Genomic DNA, 19,301 nt, shown 5'->3' with positions numbered 1-19,301 from the left:
CCGGTCTTTTTTAAATCTTTCATGTGTCGCTCTTCAGCCAGAACACACTGAAACACAGAGCAACCAAATGACTGTGAATGATGCCAAACTTCAGCCTTCATCTGCATCACGCTCACACCAAACGACTAATCCCCACCATGCTGCTTCAGTTTTGTCAACGACTGGGTGGAGTGGGACTTTGGGTCGGATATCCACATAAATGTACCAACATTTTTTTTGTAATTTTTTTTTTTTTTTTATGAGATGACTCCCTGCTCTGAACTTGTGCTGCTGGAGCGTGTAACAGGGAGAGAAATGAACGACTTCCTGTGCAATTCATGTGGTACAGAAATGCTCAGCAAATATAAATGAGCTAATTGTGGCTTTTTGATGTCGATACTTTTTCAGCTTGTGCGTGCATGTGTGTGTGCGTGTGTGTGTGTTATTTCTCTGAGCTCATAAAGCATTTCTTACAGTTGTTAGCTGAGGTTAGATAAAGGTGAGCACAACGGCAGGCTATTAATTATAACAGAGAAAGTTGGTGCTACGGTCCCACTTGTGACCAGCAACGGTGCACGTATACATATACACACACACACACACACACACACCTGCTTCATAAACCAAAGCTGTCACTCTCTGCTCCATACATACTTTCTCTGCAACAGTGATCTCACACAATCGTCCAATCACAGATTGTGCCTCCCCCTCCTCCCCTCCCTCCTCCCTCCCTCACCACCACACACACACACATACAGCAGATGTCCAATCATCCTAATATAACAGCAGCAACAGAACAACGCAGAGGATAAGACCCAGGATTAGAAGTATCTGCATCAGTGAAGCAAAGCTGCCCTGAAACAAGAGCTGGTGCCGTGAGTCACAAATGTCACACTGAAGTATCTGTCTTCCTGTATCTGTACGTATATATATATATATGTGTATTACACAGAAGGAGGCATACATATCAGCAGTATTTTAATTGCAGTGTGTATTTTTGCCCTCTAAAACATTTTTTGTATTTTAAAGAAAATCCTAATGGCTGTAAAATTGATATTTTTTGTGGACTAAACTAATAAATTCAGTTCAGTTTTTAAAGTTGCAAAAAAATAATTCATGTCATTCATTATAGACTTCCATTTTAAAACACCCATATTCTAAGCTGAAGCCCTGTTGGCCACTTCAAATGATGAGGCGGGCCGGATTTGGACCACGGGCCTTGAGTTTGACATATGTGGGTTAGAAGATTCTTCTAAACCTAAACTAAAATAAAAGTTTAGGGGTTTATTTTCTGGCAGTGATAAAAAGAAAAAATTCTAATTATAAATGTAATGAATAAAAAAGATCACGTGTGTAATTTCTGCTCCTACGGTTTGAAAAGAAGGACAGGCGTCATTCAGGCGTCACATCAGCTTCCAGGTCAGCGTCCTGTTGACAGTTGTGTCCAGTGCGACACTGAACAACAAGCGGAGGAGAAACAATATCTTCTCCTCCTCCTTCTGTTGTTGTTCAGTGTCTGACCTTCTGTGCGGAAGGATCATCCCACCGTCTGGCACGGTTTGCCAAAGAAGCAGGATTTATGAAGGGGAAATTGCAACTGGCAAATGGGCAGGTTGAAAAAAAAAGAAAAAGGAAAATCAAACTAAGCTCTTCCTCTGGGATGTTGTAGTTATTACACATGTACACAAGGAGAAGAGCATGATTCTCCCTTAACTGATGCCGGTGGCTGTCTCTCCAAGGAGATACCGAGCACCGATAGTTCCTCTCCTGGTCCCAGGAGGTCGAGGTCAAAGGACAGTATCAGCTAGATAGGTATTTGATCCATGGAGGGGGGGTTTATTCCACACAGCTACCTAATAGAGACCAGAGGGAGAGGAGGCGGAGCAGAACCTGGTAGGACTGTAGCACAGAGGCTCTGTTTGGGGTGAGATGCAGATAATGTAAGCCAGACGCAGACGGAGAAATTACAGAGAAGGGGAAGAGAGAGTGAGAGCAGCTGCAGCAGAGTTAAAAGTGAAGCTGAGAAGGTGCTGGGCTGCAGAGGGAGCATCCAGGGAGTTGGGTGACGAGAAACACTGTCCGTTTGTGGCCACTGATAATACTTTCCATTCTAGCTGGCTCTCTGTGTGGGGGTCTGCTGTGTGCACGTGAGTGTGTGTGCGCCAGTTTGTGTTTGCGGCACAAGTGCGTGCGTGTGTGTGTGTGTTTGCAGGCTCTGTGCGAGCTGCTGATTCCCCTGATTGCAGGCTGGCGCCCTGCTGGCGAGCCCCCGCGCACTGAAATTAAATCCACTCTGCTCCGTTATAAATTATAATGCTTTACAAACAACACCCCCAATGGGGAACCTAGGAGGGAGAGAGAGTGAGAGAGAGAGAGAGGGAAATAAAAGGGAGAGACAGGAAGAATAAGAGGAAGAGAGAGAGGGGGAGGGAGGGAGGCTAGATGACGTTGAAAAGGAAGGAGCAGAAGAAGACTGGTGGTGTACAAAAGAAAAAAAAATCCCCCAAGAAATCACAGGATCTGAAGATGAAAACATCAACACATGCTAACCTGCTAATTAGCTTCCTCTTACACATGTCACCATGGTGTTCAAAATGAACCCAGTGTTTAATATGGAAATTTCCAACGTGATTCTACTGTTGCTCTGATACACAGTCGACTACATCCTGTCGTTGACACACACTGTGAGAACAAGTTCATGTAAATGACCCTCTGACTGCCCGCTCAGATGCCCTGCTGGTGTCAGACCAATGCAGGGCAGTCAGTAAATCAACAGCTAACAAGCAGAGTCACACCAGGGTCAGATGGATGGTGAAAAAGGTTTTAAATTAACTCCTGATGTGTTCTCCAATCTAATGTCAAGATACACCGTAATGACTGAGATCCACTAACTCTATGAAGCTACATTTGGAGGTAGAGTTTTATATAATTATCTTCCATATTAATAATTCCATCATTTTGGATATTGTGATCATTAACTTCAGCTGTGATTAATGCAGCAGTACATGTCGTTTACTTGGTGACAATGTAGTTTTATCAATTTAAAAAAAAATACCCACAATGCACAGCAAGACAGCAGAAGTCTGACCGAATGTTTCACAACAACCACGTCTTTCTAAATGTTCTTCTAAATTAAACATGAGCAGGACTGCCTTTACAAAACACAGAACAAAAACGCGTGTGAAACTGAAATAAACAAGAAAAACGAGACAGCAGGGATGCATGAGGAAAACACGGAGGAGAAGTCTTTGATATTCTTAGGCCGGGTGGAGGAGAGAAGGGGATGAAAGCCTCCGCTAAATGGACCTTGTGGTGCCAGAGAGACAGTGTGTTATGCTGTTATCCAGCCAGTCTCCAGAACCAAATGACCCGGTCAGGGCTGAAGTGGAGAAGACTGCAGCTAACGCAGCGCATGCCTGAGCTGCGGCTCGTGCGGACAACGATAACCTGCTAACATCGGTGCCAGGCTTCTCCCAGTCAAATGGAGAACATATGGAGCGGCGGTGATAGTCGGTGTCATCACTCGTCAGCTCAGAGTGTGACCGACTTCTTCTTCCTTTCAGGCCTTCAGGACCTCAGTGGGTCAGCGCTACTTTGTTCTGAACCACAGAGAACATGATTTTCTCTCTGCTGTGTATATTTGTATTTTTGTGAATTCTCCGCAGGCAAATTATACTTAAATGTGAACAGGGGGCTAGAATAGTTAGCATTAATTATAGGAATGATACTTTAAATAAATGTGAACCGGTGGTTAGAATAGTTAGCATTAATTATAGGAATTTATTAGAACGTGAGTTTGAAATCGCATGTTAATTTATATTTTTTAAATCATGATACATGAACGATGGACCACATGAGGAATAGGTGGCTCCCGTCTGCCAGGCTAAAAATCTAGGCTCAATAAAATAAGTAATTAATTAAATTAATTTAAAATAATCATGCATGTATAACAATTAATTTAAAATAATCATGCATGTATCTTTAAAAATTAGATATATTTTTTAAATTTTTTTAACAATTATTGTACCTTTTTGAATATATGGCTTTTTTTTAATTATTGTACCTTTTTGAATATATGGCCTCTGTTACTCGACAAAGTGTTGCAATGAACACATGCTAAAATACTATTAAAAAGAATAAAGAATACTTGATAAAAAAACAGCAAAATGTTCTCTTATGTTCAAAAGTCAATTCAACGTCTGTCGCTAAAGGTTCCGACTTCACTATCTCCACAGGAAAACCGTGTTCGTTTCATCTCGTCCTCCCTCTGCAGTAACTCCATATTGAATCATCCTGTGCCAAAGTCGGGAGCCAAACAGGAAGTGGTGTGACCTTGATTTAGTGATGTGGAAAGGTGGTGGTTGGGTGGTGGTGGTGGTGGTGGAGAACTACATGTGAACAACTTTCATTGAAGAAATTAAAGTTTGCTCCAGTGACTGAGGCGATTAAAAAAAAATCTCTTCCTCATACTCTGTGATTTTTGTTTCTATATAAAAGAGAGAAACGTCCACAGGTTATTATTAAATCTAAAAACAGACTGTACAGATTTGTGGTCATGTTAACGAGTTAATGTTTAACCACCATAACAGCTGAGCCTATTGTGACTTTGTTTTTTTTCTGAATCACAGTCAGCCTCTGGTATCAAATTATAATTTCTGATTAAAACAAAAAACAAAAAAAGAAAAAAAGAAAAGAGAAAATAAAGAGATAAAAGACAAAAAAAAGCTTCTGTGTCAAATTCAAAAAATGAAAACACATAATTGGAAATTCTGTGGCCATATTAGTGGTGACCTTTTTTAATAGTGAAGATATTTGTCCTGCTAAAAATTAAAATGGAGTAAAATCTAAATACAGTTTTGTGTGTATTTGTGTGTATTTCTGCTTAAAAACCCAAAGAGAAAAAACATTAATGTGAAACTTCATCTTGATCACTTCAGCCTTTTCTTTCCCTCACCAAATACACAGCTGATTCACCAGAATCTCACCACTGGGTGGAAACACTCAGAACAGAATGACGGCCCCCTGGCACAGGCTGACCCGCCAATAAAAATAGCAACAATTAGCCTCAGCAGCTGTCCAATCAGCTGGCCTCTGTTCTCACTGCCATCCCATTACAATGTGAAGGAGGCTTGAACAAACAAAGCATTATGGGTTCCTTAAGCGTTCCACTCATACGCAGGAGTTTGTCATTGCTTCTCCTGAGGCGCACACACACACACGTACACACATCTGCAAACACCTGATAGGGCCGAGCTGTGGCCTTCAGCCCCTCTGGCAGCCTGGGTTAAATTGTTACCACCTTTCTCTAATCCTTGGTCTGACAATTAACTGTATGACCCGACACTTCAAAGCCGTCGACGGGCAGAAGGAGTTAACCTCGACGCTCCCTGAGATTTGTTTTTGATTCTGCAGAGATCCCCGCACACTTTCATCTTTGGTCCCTCTCTCCTTCTTCCTCTCTCGATCCCCAGGGGCCAAGCCAAGGGCAGGGGGAGGTACTGCTAAATTTGGCAAATGCAGTGTGATATTTGAAGGCTAATTCCTGAGTTTCCACATGGTTATCAACACAAACAAAGTGACAGAGAGATTACCTTCATGGAGAACAGAACAAAACTTTAAGGCACTGGTGTCACTGTGTTAAATGGATTCAACTGAGCGTGTTTAGCATGTAGCTTAGCAGTGATAAATGATTTTAACCGTACAGTTTTACTTCTCCTCCTCTGTGCAACAAACCCAGGCCGATCGCCTCGTAATCTCTTAGTTCAGGGTCAGGTTTTCAGAGAGCAGGAAAGAACAATTAAATACTTAAAATATATAATGCCAGAAATTATGTCATTTATAGAAGTATGTTTGAAGTTTTCTTTTTTAAACTGACAGCAAAACACAGTGGCCTCTCCGTCTGTCAGTTTGCAAAGAGGAACCTAAATTCCCTGATGGTCCGCCCTGAGGCACGCCAGCAAGAACTGGAGCAAAAGTGTTATGGAATTAGAACCGAGGAGTTGCCTTAGGTGCGTCTGAATTTCTATGTGACAGCTGGATTAAAAATAGATGTTTGTTTTAGTGTCAGTCATACATCCCTCACGGTAACACTGAACGGTGATGAGGTAAAAAATGGAGCTAATGCTCAAAATATTCACACGCATTTAGAACACCAAACGGTTGTTCTCCTCCATGTGGAGTTACAGTTTGTCTTCCTCACTGGATTTTATTCATGAGTTTTAATAAGAACGTAGCTCCAGTCTCTTTCTCTCCGTCAGAAATGAAAGTCAGAACAAGAACAGGGAGAAAAAAAAAAACAACCACTGGACGTCCACGGATGACATCAGCAATCTGAGTCTGGCTCCAGTCCCACTCCAAAGGTTCCTCTTTCTTCTCTGCTACTGTTTATTGTTCAGAAATCTAACAATACTGTGAGGAAAGAGCTAAAAAAACAGGAGGCACAAGTGTTTCTGATCAATGCTGTGACTCTCTACTGATATCAGAGAGAAAAGCGCCCGAGTGAACCCGATGGGGAAAACGCTCCACCTGCAAGTCATTTACAAAGTCAAACTCAATGCATGTGCATTTATCAGTGTGAGACGACTGAAGTTGGACCAACAAATACAGAACGCTCATTTCTCTGTTCTCCTTTTTTTTTCTTCTTCTACTGAACAATGAAGCGTGGCTGATGTTAAGTGCCATGCTATTAGCCATAGCAGTGGCAGAGCGCCTGGGGCTCTGGGAAGCAGCGGGCGGCTCCTGCTGCTGAACAACACAGCAGAGGAAGTTCACCCAGGCACCCACACACAACACATGTTGGTGGAGACAGACTGAGTTAAGGTTGTTTTTTTTGTTTTTTGTTTTTCCATTTGGGCGACTTTAATCCTGTTTCTGGTGGATTACATTTGAGCTATTTTCTTAATTTAACTTCAGTATCTTCTGTAACTTTTACATTCCGTAGTTTCAGGTCACTTCATGAATATATACATTACTTAGCAGATAACCTTTACATGAGTTCAATATTTCTAGCCACTGTATAAAACTTCATGGCCAGCTACATATGTCAACCACTGTCAGTGAAATACCTTATATTTGTAATTAATGTAGGATACCAGCATTTGATGCTGAAAAGTTAAAAGTTATGACAAGAACAATAATCATTTTTTTGCAGTTGTATTAAATGAGTTTGAGCAGAAATCTCTGTTTGGACGAACACTGATCTTTAAATTTCTCCTCTTACGTTGATGCAGCAGTGACGGCCAACCACACTTCAGTGTTAGTGCCCTCTTCGATGCAAGTGTGTGTCTCGGTTCGAAATACAAAAGGCGTTTCGTGTGACCAGTCGTTGACGGACAGATACAGCCTGCAGTCCTGCCCCGTCACTGAGCCCCGTTTTAACTGCACTCTCTGGGGTGAGCTCCATCGACGTGAACCTCATCAACACCAAAAGAAAACAAGCCCAGTGTTTTCATCACGTGATTAACCTGCGTCTGTAATGTGCAGTCAAAGGGGGTTTGAAAGAGACCCACTGATGTAATTACACACTATGGCTTTTCTCAGGCCCACATACGACTCTGTTCCAATTCCCTGCTGTTTGGAAATCAGGGGCGAGGCTGGTGACAAGTTACAGTACACATGCCCCTGTTAACCTTTGATGTGAACATGTTCTCCTCTGAAGCAGCGATATGAAGCCCAAAACCACGAGAGCTGCAGAGTATCCCCGCCAATCGCACGGCTTCAAAGTCCCGTCTCTAATTTGAACCTTTTGTGCCACTTAAAAAAGTCCACGGACTAATCTGACCCTGGCATGTAACAACTGCACGAGTGTGTGTCTGTGTGTGTTGTCATAATCTTACAGTGCTGTGATCAAAGCAGGTAGGTCTGTGGTCAGAAACACACACACACACACACACACGCCACAGAGTCACAGAGAAGACTAATGAAAACTTCATGCACAGCTATGTCTTCATCACTGCGGACTGAGAACCTCTAAGAACTCCACTGACAGGTCACATGATTTAAACTCACAGCCAACCATCACTCAGGGTAATTGTGAAAATAAAGTTGTGAGATAGAAACAATGACAGAAATAGGTAACCATGGTAACGGTCATGTGACGGTTTATGGAATTTGCAGGAGACTAAGTTGAAATGTTTTCACGTAATATAAAAATTATGAGATGACATTGATAATTAATTTGTTCAATTATTCAGGTTATTTTTTTGCACAAACAAAATATGGCCACTATATATGTACTGTATATGCAATCACTTCATTATATATATATATATATATATACACACTTCCATCATTACTCTACACAAAGTCAATTCACATGTTTTCATTTCTCTGGTGCACATTGAGTTTAAAACACCAACAACAGAGATTAAAACTGCACCTTGTCATTTTTTTAACTGATCAATTCCTAAACTTGTAGACCAACAAACGTGAGTATTTAATACATGGTCACGTACAGTACTGCCGTTGAACTGGAGTGAACTGCGGCCACGTCGCCCATGACTCTAACACTGGCAGCAACGCCACCTCTGGGGACCGATGATTAATTAACATGGTTACAGCTGGCAGAGCTGCACAGGATGTGATCTAATTGCCAGTGGGTAATTATGTAATGGTCTCGCCTCGTGAAAAGGAGATGAGCGGGAAGTACTGGATCCAAGAGTGGAACTGAGGGAACACCGCACATACAGAGAAGCAGGAGTTTGATCAGAGGAAAAAAAAAAAAAAAAAAAGACAAACATGGGTCTACAGACATTACCAACAGTGTACAGAGCTGATACACTACACTATTAGTAGTGTACAGAGCTGATACACTACACTATAGTGTGATTTGCTAATTATAGTATAGTCACATGACCTTGAAACTGCTAATCAACTGTTAATTTTGTTGAACATTATTTTATCTATCCTGAAATCCAGTCAGAATCCCATTCATCGGCATCTGAAGTTGACGTTGTTCCAGTGGTGTTTGGACTCGTTCATATTAAAACAGAACATTGGTTAAAACAGGAGGCTTGACTGAACTAACGCCACAGTTCCTGTTTACCCTGAGCTCATTCTCTCGCCTGCAGTGACAGCTACGTACCGCGGCCTCAGCTGCGTCCTCCCGCAGGGCGTTTGGAAAAATGAGAAGAACCGCAACTTGTAGCGATCACTGTAACATATTCAAATATTAAAGCTGCCGTGTTGTGTTAAGGTCAGGAATTAGTGTCTGAATATGGAATACAGGCCTTAGAGGAAAGGAGTGGGGCATGAAAGTGGCTGCGCGGAGGGCTAAAATAACAGTCTGACTACACTGCTCTCGGCTCCATCTGCTTCTAATTACTCACTATCCTTGGGATGGAGAGGGAAGCAGGGGGAATGTACAACAGGAACTCATGTCAGCGCCGGGTTTCATGACAGACAGAGCCTGGGAAAAAACTTGTTTCATTTCAGGCTGGTAAGCCCTGTTACCTAGCCGTGTTTCATGCTCGGCTCTCCCAGTGAATGTGTTTTTGCTTACACACTCGCATGAATTCCAGAGTTGTCGTGCACTGCTATCACTTATTTATGCTGCAGAGTTGGAGGGAGACTTCAAACAGCTCTTGCATGCACCACAGACTTTCAATTTGGCCAAGTGAGCAGACACAACAACAAGCGGGTCTGTGCTTCTGTTAGGGTTGGGGGGAGTGAAGGGGAGTGAGGGGTGAATGAATGTCAGAACGGATAATGTGCAATATGTAACTTCTAACATGAGCAGGATGCTAATGACCGGAAGCTAATGGACCTAGCATTTGGCCACCAGGCTAGCAGGCTAACATATGACAGTCAACAATCCCAACCTGTTTACTTATTAGCAGCGAGAGATGGCGACACTGAGGCAAGGCAAAGTACAACAACATCAGGATCTCCTGCATCAAACAATGTTTTTAAAGGGACTTGGAGTAAGAAACATTTTTTTTTCATAATTACTTTTAAAGAAACTGTATTTTCTAAGACTGAAAAAACAAATATAGAATGACTTTTGTTATTCTTTATTCACTGATCATTTCATTATTAATCATTTCCAGGGTTGTGGCTGTGACTGGAGACGATCCCATCAGGCACTGGGTTTGAGTGGGGGGCCCTCACTGGAAAGTTTGTCAGTCAGGTGTACGGTGACATATTGAGACAAACAACCATCAACACTCACATTATATCTACGACATATTGACTACGGGCACATGAGTCCTCTTAACCTGAGCTTGGGTCATGTAGGTGGCTGGAATTAGATCGGCAACCTACGGTAAAGTGCCTTGCTGTGTGGCAGAAAATGTAATAGTTTACAATCCATTCCTTATTTAATAAAAAAATATACTATTGAATCATTCTTCACAACGACAATTGTACTGTGATGAGAAAGTAGTGCTTTAATAACTATACTGGTTGGGGGATTGCGTTGTGACCTTATATTTATTATAGTTAATACACTAATATATGCACCAGCTACACTCCAAGAATAAGACCCGTGGCTTCTGTGTATTTACATTTTTTCATTTTAATTAAAATCCCTTTAGTAGGCATGCATGTGTGTGTGCGTCTTAGAGACGACACTGTATGTGGGTCAAACAAGGGTTGGAGGCACATCTGTTGAAAAAAAAAAAGAAGCTTTTTTGGGCGAACGCCATTAATACAATGGTGACTGCAGGACAAAAATGTATCTACAGTGTGTGTATGTGTGTCTTTATGGAGCCATTAGTCATGCTCCATATGTTTTCTTGAGAGGGACTGTGAAAGGGCGGTGTGTGTGTGTGTGTGTGTTGGACGTGTCAGACTCAGTGTCTACTCGAGGGCGTGAGGCGAAGAAATCAACTGACCTCAGTGACTGGTCTCTCATGTCCGTAAAATACGAGCGCCGCACACGTGTACCACAATGGAGGGCCCGGTCATGGATGGACAAAGGCCAGACACAATCGGACGAGAGAGTGAGCAGCCTGTTCACACAAGCAGGGTCACATGAACAATGGCGTTGGGTCATAAAGAGGTCAGTTTGCCTTATGCCTGCTTCATGAAAGGGGGCGGAAGGAGCAGTGAGTCCACGGGCCATCCTGACCCAACGGCACTGTCGTTAGAGTGTCGATTTTTCTTTAATGCTGAGGCTCTAATGAGTGTATGGGTATGGTACCTGAGTTTTGTATTTGTGTCATACATGTATTTCAGATTGTACACACTAATCTAGCTATTTTAGCTTTGGGAAATATTTGAATTTCTACAGCTAATTTTTCATCAACTTGTATTTGTGGTCCATAAACGATGCTTTTTAATGTGGACTGTTGCATCATCAACAACGTCTCAAACAACAGCATCACACTGGAAGAGGTTTAAAGTCAGAGTCTGCAAAAGCTGTAGACGACAAAACCATACATTCATGTTCCTGGGCAGAGTGAAAGATGCATTACAAAATGCTGACCTGGCAACCCTGAGACAACATACCATAAAATCTTAGCCTTTTCTGCTCATTTGTTGCTGCTACCAACTGAAGCCACCCTGAACGGCTTTCTACGAGTTTTTAACACAGCTGCCCAGTCCGCACAGAAACCACTCCTACCAGTCAAATTGGATGATTATTTGTAAATTGTGCCAGTTCCTGTGGTTCACCACTGAAGGCTGTTGGATTCCAACGTACATTATGAGCCATATTATACCCAAATAAAACCAAGTGCCACATGACCACAATTCTGAAGGTGTTTTTTTTTTCATGTGGAGTTATGTCTTTTTTTATGGACGTGTATCACTAATTACAGCTTCGTTAATTGCAATAATACTACATTGTTTTGGTTTTTGTTTTTTACTTAAGGGCAAATTAAAAACACAAACCATGTGACGGGATCCACTTAAAACATTTAATATCTTTGGTTTTTTTATGGACGTGTATCACTAATAACAGCTTCGTTAAATGCAATAATACTACGTTGTTTTGTTTTTTGTTTTTTACTTATGGGCAAATTAAAAACTCTTAAAAAGCTAATAGGAGAACACAAACCATGTGACGAGATCCACTTAAAACATTTAATATCTTTGTTGTAGTACACAGCCCTAATGTAGACTAGGAGTTATGAGGAAACCACATACTGTAGGCCAGGGATGAAAACTCATTTTGGTTCATGGGCCAAATACAGCTTGATTAGATGTGGAGTGGGCTGGACCAGTGCAATTATAACATAATCAGCCATCCTCTTTAACACTTTGTTATTATGCAAAAAGTATATTTAAAATATTCATATTAAATTTAATATCATTTGATAAATCATCATTGACATGAAGTGTCCACTTTGGCCCGCGGGCCGTATGTTTGACACCCCTGCTGAAGACACCTGGCTGATTCAGAGTGATTCGTGGACATGTTTTACATATACTAAGTTGTTGTTTATTAAAAAAAACAAAAAGTGATTGCCGCTAATGCTAACACAGTACAAGGCCCACAGTGAGTTCTAGCTCTAGTAAATGGCAGTTATGACTGCACTGTTGATTATTAGTAACAAAAAAAAGCAGACGTTTCTATTAGAGTATGAGAAAAATTGTTCTTGTATTTGGAGGAACATGGAACGGGGCTAACTTCCTGCACAGCGGTGGCTAAGTGGCCCTTCAACAGCCTGTGGGCTCAAGCCGCTGAGGAAGAAAGAAAAATCAAGGAAACAATGAAAGAGTGGGAAAAAGAAAGACGACTTCAGCTAAAAGGCCCTCAGTGCCTGGAGGCGGTGTGTCCACTCTGGTGACTGCCAGCAGCATGTGTGTGTGTGTGTGTGTGTGTTCATACGTGTGTGTGTGTGTCTGTCTCTGTCCCTTCATGTTAAAGTGTAAAGAAAATTAAAGCTGCCTGGTCTGACATTCTTCATTCGTTCTCTTTGCGTGGGTCTGTGTCTGTGTCTGATGTGTCTTCCTGTACAATGATTAAAAGGCATTTTTGGACCATGACACACACACACACACACACTTGGATGGTGGTATTATGCTGAATGACAAATACAGAAACGCATGAACAGACGAGATGCAGATGAGCAGGTTTGGGAGACAAAGTGTCTCTGACGGTGAGACACAAACATCACCCGCTGTCACTGCTGCTGCTGTCACTGCTGCTGCTGCTGCTGCTGCTGCTGCTGCACGTACAGACAGTTCGACAGTGAATTTGCTCGTTTTGCACGGTCGCTCCGGTGATACGAGCATCAGGGTGAACAGGGTGTGAAAAATCAACACACTTGGATTCACACAACCACTCACAGCAACACCAGGAATCAGGTAAATTGAACAGGATGTGAACAAACACGTAGGCACATTTAATACTCGTTCTCTCTCACTCACACACACACACACACACCTAAACAGGCATGAGTGGAGGTGACAGAGCGTTCATGTGAGGTGGAGCCACAGTCAGCAGCTTCCTGCTGGTCAGGCTCTGACGCTGTGAAACTAGCAGGGTTACAGAGAGAACGCCGAGCTGCTGGACCCACACACCTGGGGCTCTCTCTCTCTCTCTCTCTCTCCCACGGAACCACACAAACACACACATACACACAACTGCCGTGCACAGCTGCACAAAAACATGCACATGGCACATTAGGAAGGAAGAAAATACAAATGAATGAGCAATAAGTGAATGGAAAAAAAAGGCCCCTTGTACTGACTCAGTGTGTGTGCTAGACCCCCACCACCCACACACACACACACACACTCATTCAAGCAGCATTGCAAACATGTAAGCTGGACTGTAAACACACACACAGTTGTATGTGTATGTGTGTGTGTGTGTGTGTGTGTGTGCTGTCGTCCTGTGCTGCCACATACCAGGCCACTGCTGTTGTGACATATAAACCTGCTTAAACAATGAGGGGCTAAACAGGGCATGAAAAAGACTCTCATCATCAGGTGTGTGTGTGTGTGTGTGAGAGAGACCAGAGGCAGTTTTGACTGAAGCCCTCTTCACACTCATTGTGTGACTGTCTTTTACAAGTCAACACTGCAGTTATGTCTCAGAAAACACACAATTTCAATCTAAAAAAAAATTAGCAAATCATAAATCAAAGAACTCCCTGGCTCCACGTATGAAGTGAAATGCTTCAAAGACAGATGTTATAACTCTGATTTTAATAAATGTCTTCAAAAGCTTGGACACGTTTTATCTCCATGTCTTTGTCCAGTGATGGGCTGTGATACATCTGGTCTTTAAAAAATAACTAGTTTGACAACAGAGCAAACATCAAAAAACTTGTTCAGAAACGACTGAAGTTTTGCCCTGATCTGGTTCATCCTGTTTTTTTGGACCTGGATTTTTGTCCTCGGACAAGGCGAAAAAAAAAAGAAAGAAAGAAAAAGAAGCAGGCTGTGAACTAGTATGAAAGAAAAAGAATTTTACAAAGACAAGACTGTGCAATCAAAGTATTCAGACTTTGATAGGAAGGATTTGAATACAGTTATTGACATGGATAGATAGTTTTTTCCAATTTGTCTTTTGACTTCACTTTATCACTTGTTTGTTGTTTCAGGGTCAATAGTTGTGAATTTCTGACCCCAAAAATTCCAATTCCAAAAATTCCATTTCTAAATGATCATCTTTTATTCAAAACAGAAGCATGATTTCTTTTTTATCTTTGGTTTTACCTGTTAAAACAAACATTTTTTTTTTTATCTTTGGTTTAAAAAAAAACATGTACCTATTATGTTTGAGAATGATGTGTTAAATAACTTGCTGTAAGTTCTGAAATACTGATGATTATAAGTCTCTGCTCAGTGTCTCATGTCAAGTCACAACAACTTTTTCCATTTAAAAAAAAAGATTTCTCAGTTTTCAAATTGTGCCCCTGACAAGGACTGACTCCTCAGCTTATCTCAGTTCACACCTACAGAATCGACCACTGATTAAAGACCGTGTCATTATCACACAGCCTCACGTCTAACGGTGTCGTGTGACTCAGACTGTTCTGGAACTGTTTTTGTTTTTTCCAACCAACAGCAGAAAAACCTACAAACAAATTCATCATCGATTCTCACATCCCGTAACTTTCCACACTTCTGATGTGTTTCTAAGTCTTGTAATTCTCTTATACTTTCCAAACTTTTCTTCTCTGGAATAAATGACCAACCATTCATCATTTTCCAGGAACTGCGTGCTGAACAATGACCATGTGGAATGGTGACGGTCGTTTTGTGGGTGTACACGAGCTTCAAAAGGGTGTCCACATGAAAAAAAAAAAAGAAAAAAAAGTGTGAAGCCACTGAGAGAAAAGACGGGGAAAAACCTTTAAGCGCAGACTTTTCGTCTCATCTGTTGTGTTTTATTGAGGCTGAATCAAAACTGCAGACTCTCCTCCTCCTCCTCCTCCTCCTCCTCCTCCTCCTCAATCCTCTCATCATCTTCCTCTAAGCTAAATGATCCTTTCATTTCCTGATGACCAACAAAGTCTTGAGGTGTCTGTGCCTGGGTGTGTGTGTGTACGTGTGTGTGTGTACGTGTGTGTGTAAGTGTGTGAGCAGCTCCAGGGACACAGTTGCAAATAAAGTTCACAGTTGTGATGATCCCATAGCAAAACACAGCTCTGAGTAAGATGTCTGGCCTCTACAGTGTGTGCACGTGTGTATGTGTGTGTGCACGTGTGTATGTGTGTGTATGTGTGTGTGTGTGTAAGTTATCTGTGCTCTAAACATGCAGTAAAAATGTCTAAAAAAAAAAAAAAAAATCTGTGCTCTGCGCACATTCCTAAGTGTGTCCACACCTGCAACGTGTAATTTATATACACGTGCACAGCCTTAGAGACAGGCACACAACAACACATACACAAACACTAACACACACGCACACACACACACACTCACAAATCCATAGAGAACTGACTCCGGAAGATAGAGAGGAAGTTGTCTAATGGTTGCCAAACGTTTGAGTGGGCCCTGGCTAAACATGTGTTTAAAGCAGACAACATCAGCAATCACCACTTGACCCCTTCACACACACACGCAAACACGTGTGTGCGCACACACCGCGGAGGCCGCCTCCACCTACACAGGAGTGTGACGGTCACATGCACACGGCACTTATTCATTTATAATCAAGGAGGTGTGTGTGTATAAATTCACAATGTGTGATTTGTGAGTTTGCGTGCACCCATGCACGCACACACACACACACACACACACACACACACACATCTCAACAAGATAATATAATCAAGTCGAGTGCAGTGGCTGCTGACTGCAAAATGCCCACTTCCAGATGTCCTGACGCACAGAGACGCCACACTTTTCCACTGGGAATTGGTCAAGGTCCTCAGGCTGAAGCATGTGTGTGTGTGTGTGTGTGTGTGTGTGTAGAGAAGTAGACATAACCATGCAAACAGACACCCTGACACGACATGAGCAAAACTGAGCCCAGCTGGAGAATGATTCAAAGTCCGAGGGAGGAAGAGGGGAGGACGGCGAGGGAAAGATGGAGAGGACAAATTGCTTTTGCCTGCATCTGAAGACGTGATGTGCGAACGAGCTGTTAAAAGAAAACAAAAGCAGAGTCTTGCCTGCCAGTTCCCACGATTCCTACCCACCCCTCCGACCCCCACCTCTTCCTCCCGTGCGTCCATCCATCATCTGCTCGCTCTTCCTCCTCCTCCTTACAGTAAGCGACCCAACACCTTGAAGCTCCTGGGACGAATTAACAGGTTGAGTGAATGGACAAAGAGGAGGACGGGAGGGTCTAGGTCAGTGTTTCCCAAACTTTTTTTTCTGGGGACCCATATTTTAAAAGTCACAAACCTGTGCGACCCCAGACATTATTCCTAAACTCCTGGGAAACATGATGAGAGATGACCCCAAAAAATACCCTCTTGCGACCCATCTTAGTGTCGCGACCCAGTCTTTGGGAAACAATGGTCTAGGTTATGTCCGAGGAAGACTGCGTTCTGGTTTTAAAAATTATTTGGTTAAAGGCAGACTTTTTTTTGGTGATCACTAGATATCAATATATGCAGACAATGATTGATTAAAAATCAGTGAAAGTTTTTAGTTGTTGATAAAATATCAATCTCTCAGTGAACGTACAAGAAAAAGTCATTTTCCTATTTTATAGTTGAACTCTCGGGTGAATTTTAAGGACTTGTTCAGTGACTGAGACTCAACTCATAAAACCATCACAACCTTTTTGAACTTAACTTTTCAACAGGAATCTCAGTCCATTGTAATCACCAATAACAACAACAACACAAGGTCATGTGATCTGGTCAAGACTTTTGTTAAGACATTGTCCTTCAGCCTAATCCAAACTGGGACAGAACTCTTTGAAAGTAACACAGTGGAAGTGAAGGATTGGGGACGCACACACAGTGGAAGTGAAGGATTGGGGACGCTGACGACCAATAAATACTTTCATCTTCAATTTAGAGTTTATGTGTTTTTAATGGATGTTTGTGTGTAACTGGTGATTAAGTAAAAATGTGAGAAAAAACATCTGTTCTCTGTCAATAACGCAGGAGCTCTGATTATCCTTCCTCTCTGATCCCACCAACTGCAGTCAAACATTAGAAAAATGGACCACAGTTCTGACACTGTCGTCTCCATCACATTTTAAAAAGCGTGCGTTTCCTCCACCCAACACTACCTGCGACCGTGTTGGACGGATCTCCGAGCGGGGAGCGTGCGTTGACTGTGGCTTTTTTGTAATTCAGAACACTCCCTCATCATCAAACATTTCCATGTACCAGTGCATCATGGATGTCACATTGTGGTCTCATCTGGCGCGCCATGACATTGTTGTTAACGGGTTTGTTTTGATGCTGGTGGAGCCTCTCAGCTGACAGAAACACACACAAAAGGGAAGTTATTTACTGAGACGCATTTTTCTCACAATGTGCTTGACAGTCCAACGGAAAATGGCTGCGAGAAAAACTGGCAGTAAAGTTGAATTGAAATCCTTTTTTGGGCTGAACCAAAAAAACCTTTGCAACCAGCTCTGCTCCCCATTAACTGGCGCTTGTTTCTACGCCAACACTAAAGCCTCTGAGCTGTTGCACTGATAGGTGCGTCCAGCGCTGTACGACTGTGCTCAGATGAATCATCTTCTCCGGGACTGTTCAAAGACACCGAGTGTCGTGACTGAAGCGTTCCACTGATGGATATATAATGACGCTGAAGACGTGAAAAAGATGTTTGTTTCCCTTTAGCACTGACATTTGAAGCATTGTTTGATGATGAGTTAAGGATTGATGATGTGAGGATAGAAAGGACACGACAGAGAGACGGGAAGAACTGGGGTTGGGTTACACACACACACACACACACACACACACACAAAATTAAATGTTGACAAAGGTGTTTGACATTCGTCACGTTTGTAAAATGAAAGTAGGATACTGTAGATTTACTTCTGTGGATTATTACTTAAAAGGTCTGGTTTATTAAGACTGATAGTATTAGTGGTGACCTGACTTAGTGATGGCTCTGATCCAACCCAGTCTGATCTGGGTGGAGTCGTGAAGACTGTTCATAAATTCTCACCATTGTGAATTTATGTTTGTCAAATTGAGGAAATTCCAATAAATAATGATTTTATATTTATAATAGTGTTTGAAACACAATACTTTCTCTGTGATCAGAGTATTGATTACAATTATTATTGTAGTTGTTACTGCTATAACCACTACGACTGGAAGTAAAAACATTATGATTATATCATTAACAAGGATTATAATAATACTTTTATTAATTTACTTTAAATCTATTAAAAGTATTTCGACATGCGTTCTATCTTTACTTAGTAGTAGTATTAGGGTCAAATACAAGAAGAAAAAAACAAGAATAATTAGGGTGAAATACAAGAAGAAAAAAACAAGAATAAAAGAAAATATAAACATGTATTTATATCTGGACTAATTGAAGACAGTAGGAGAATTGGTCTCAACCTGCTTCTTTGTGTCGTCTACAGCCTAACGTCAAGTTTCATCTTCAATGTTATTTCAATTTAGGTTAAAAATGTGGATTAATGAAATGTTGATGGAATCAAACATAAACAGTGTTTGAAACTAAAACCTCCATCTAACAACTGTTGGACTTGTACAATCATGTTACATGTAAGGACAGAATTTGACCTAAAAATGTTGAACATTATGGGATGCCATCGGAACATGTTCTGTGTGTGTACGTGTGTGTGTGTGTGTGTGTGTGCTCTCCATCCTTTGTGCTTTCCAGACCGAACAGGCTCAGAATTAACAGAGTACTCCCTAAATATTTCCAGCACTGCCAAATAGGAAGTGCACATTGTCACAAAGAAGCTCAGCTATCCCAGCAGCCGCCCCGTCCAAAGGCTAATGAAGGAAAGACACCCCACCCCCCCC

The 19,301-nt window shown here is 41.8% G+C and overlaps 1 protein-coding gene across 9 annotated transcripts in view; it reads right to left on the bottom strand.

Moving 5' to 3' along the window:
- The window catches only part of bcas3 (BCAS3 microtubule associated cell migration factor), a 279,325-nt gene that overhangs the window by 157,969 nt on the left and 102,055 nt on the right, over nucleotides 1-19,301 (bottom strand). Inside the window, exon 24 of one of the 9 annotated variants that reach the window (XM_025054890.1) lies at nucleotides 1-47. The exons of the other annotated variants lie outside the window; for them this stretch is intronic. Within the exon in view, the coding sequence (XP_024910658.1) occupies nucleotides 34-47 (14 nt within the window). The 3' untranslated portion in view covers nucleotides 1-33. The remainder of the gene's footprint in view (nucleotides 48-19,301) is intronic. 9 annotated transcript variants of the gene reach the window in all.

Source organism: Cynoglossus semilaevis, chromosome 4, assembly GCF_000523025.1.
Source record: "Cynoglossus semilaevis isolate Cse_v1.0 chromosome 4, Cse_v1.0, whole genome shotgun sequence".
Classification (NCBI taxonomy): Eukaryota; Metazoa; Chordata; class Actinopteri; order Pleuronectiformes; family Cynoglossidae; genus Cynoglossus; species Cynoglossus semilaevis.
The sequence above is the reverse complement of the archived record's forward strand: the minus strand, read 5'-3'. Positions and strand labels throughout refer to the sequence as shown.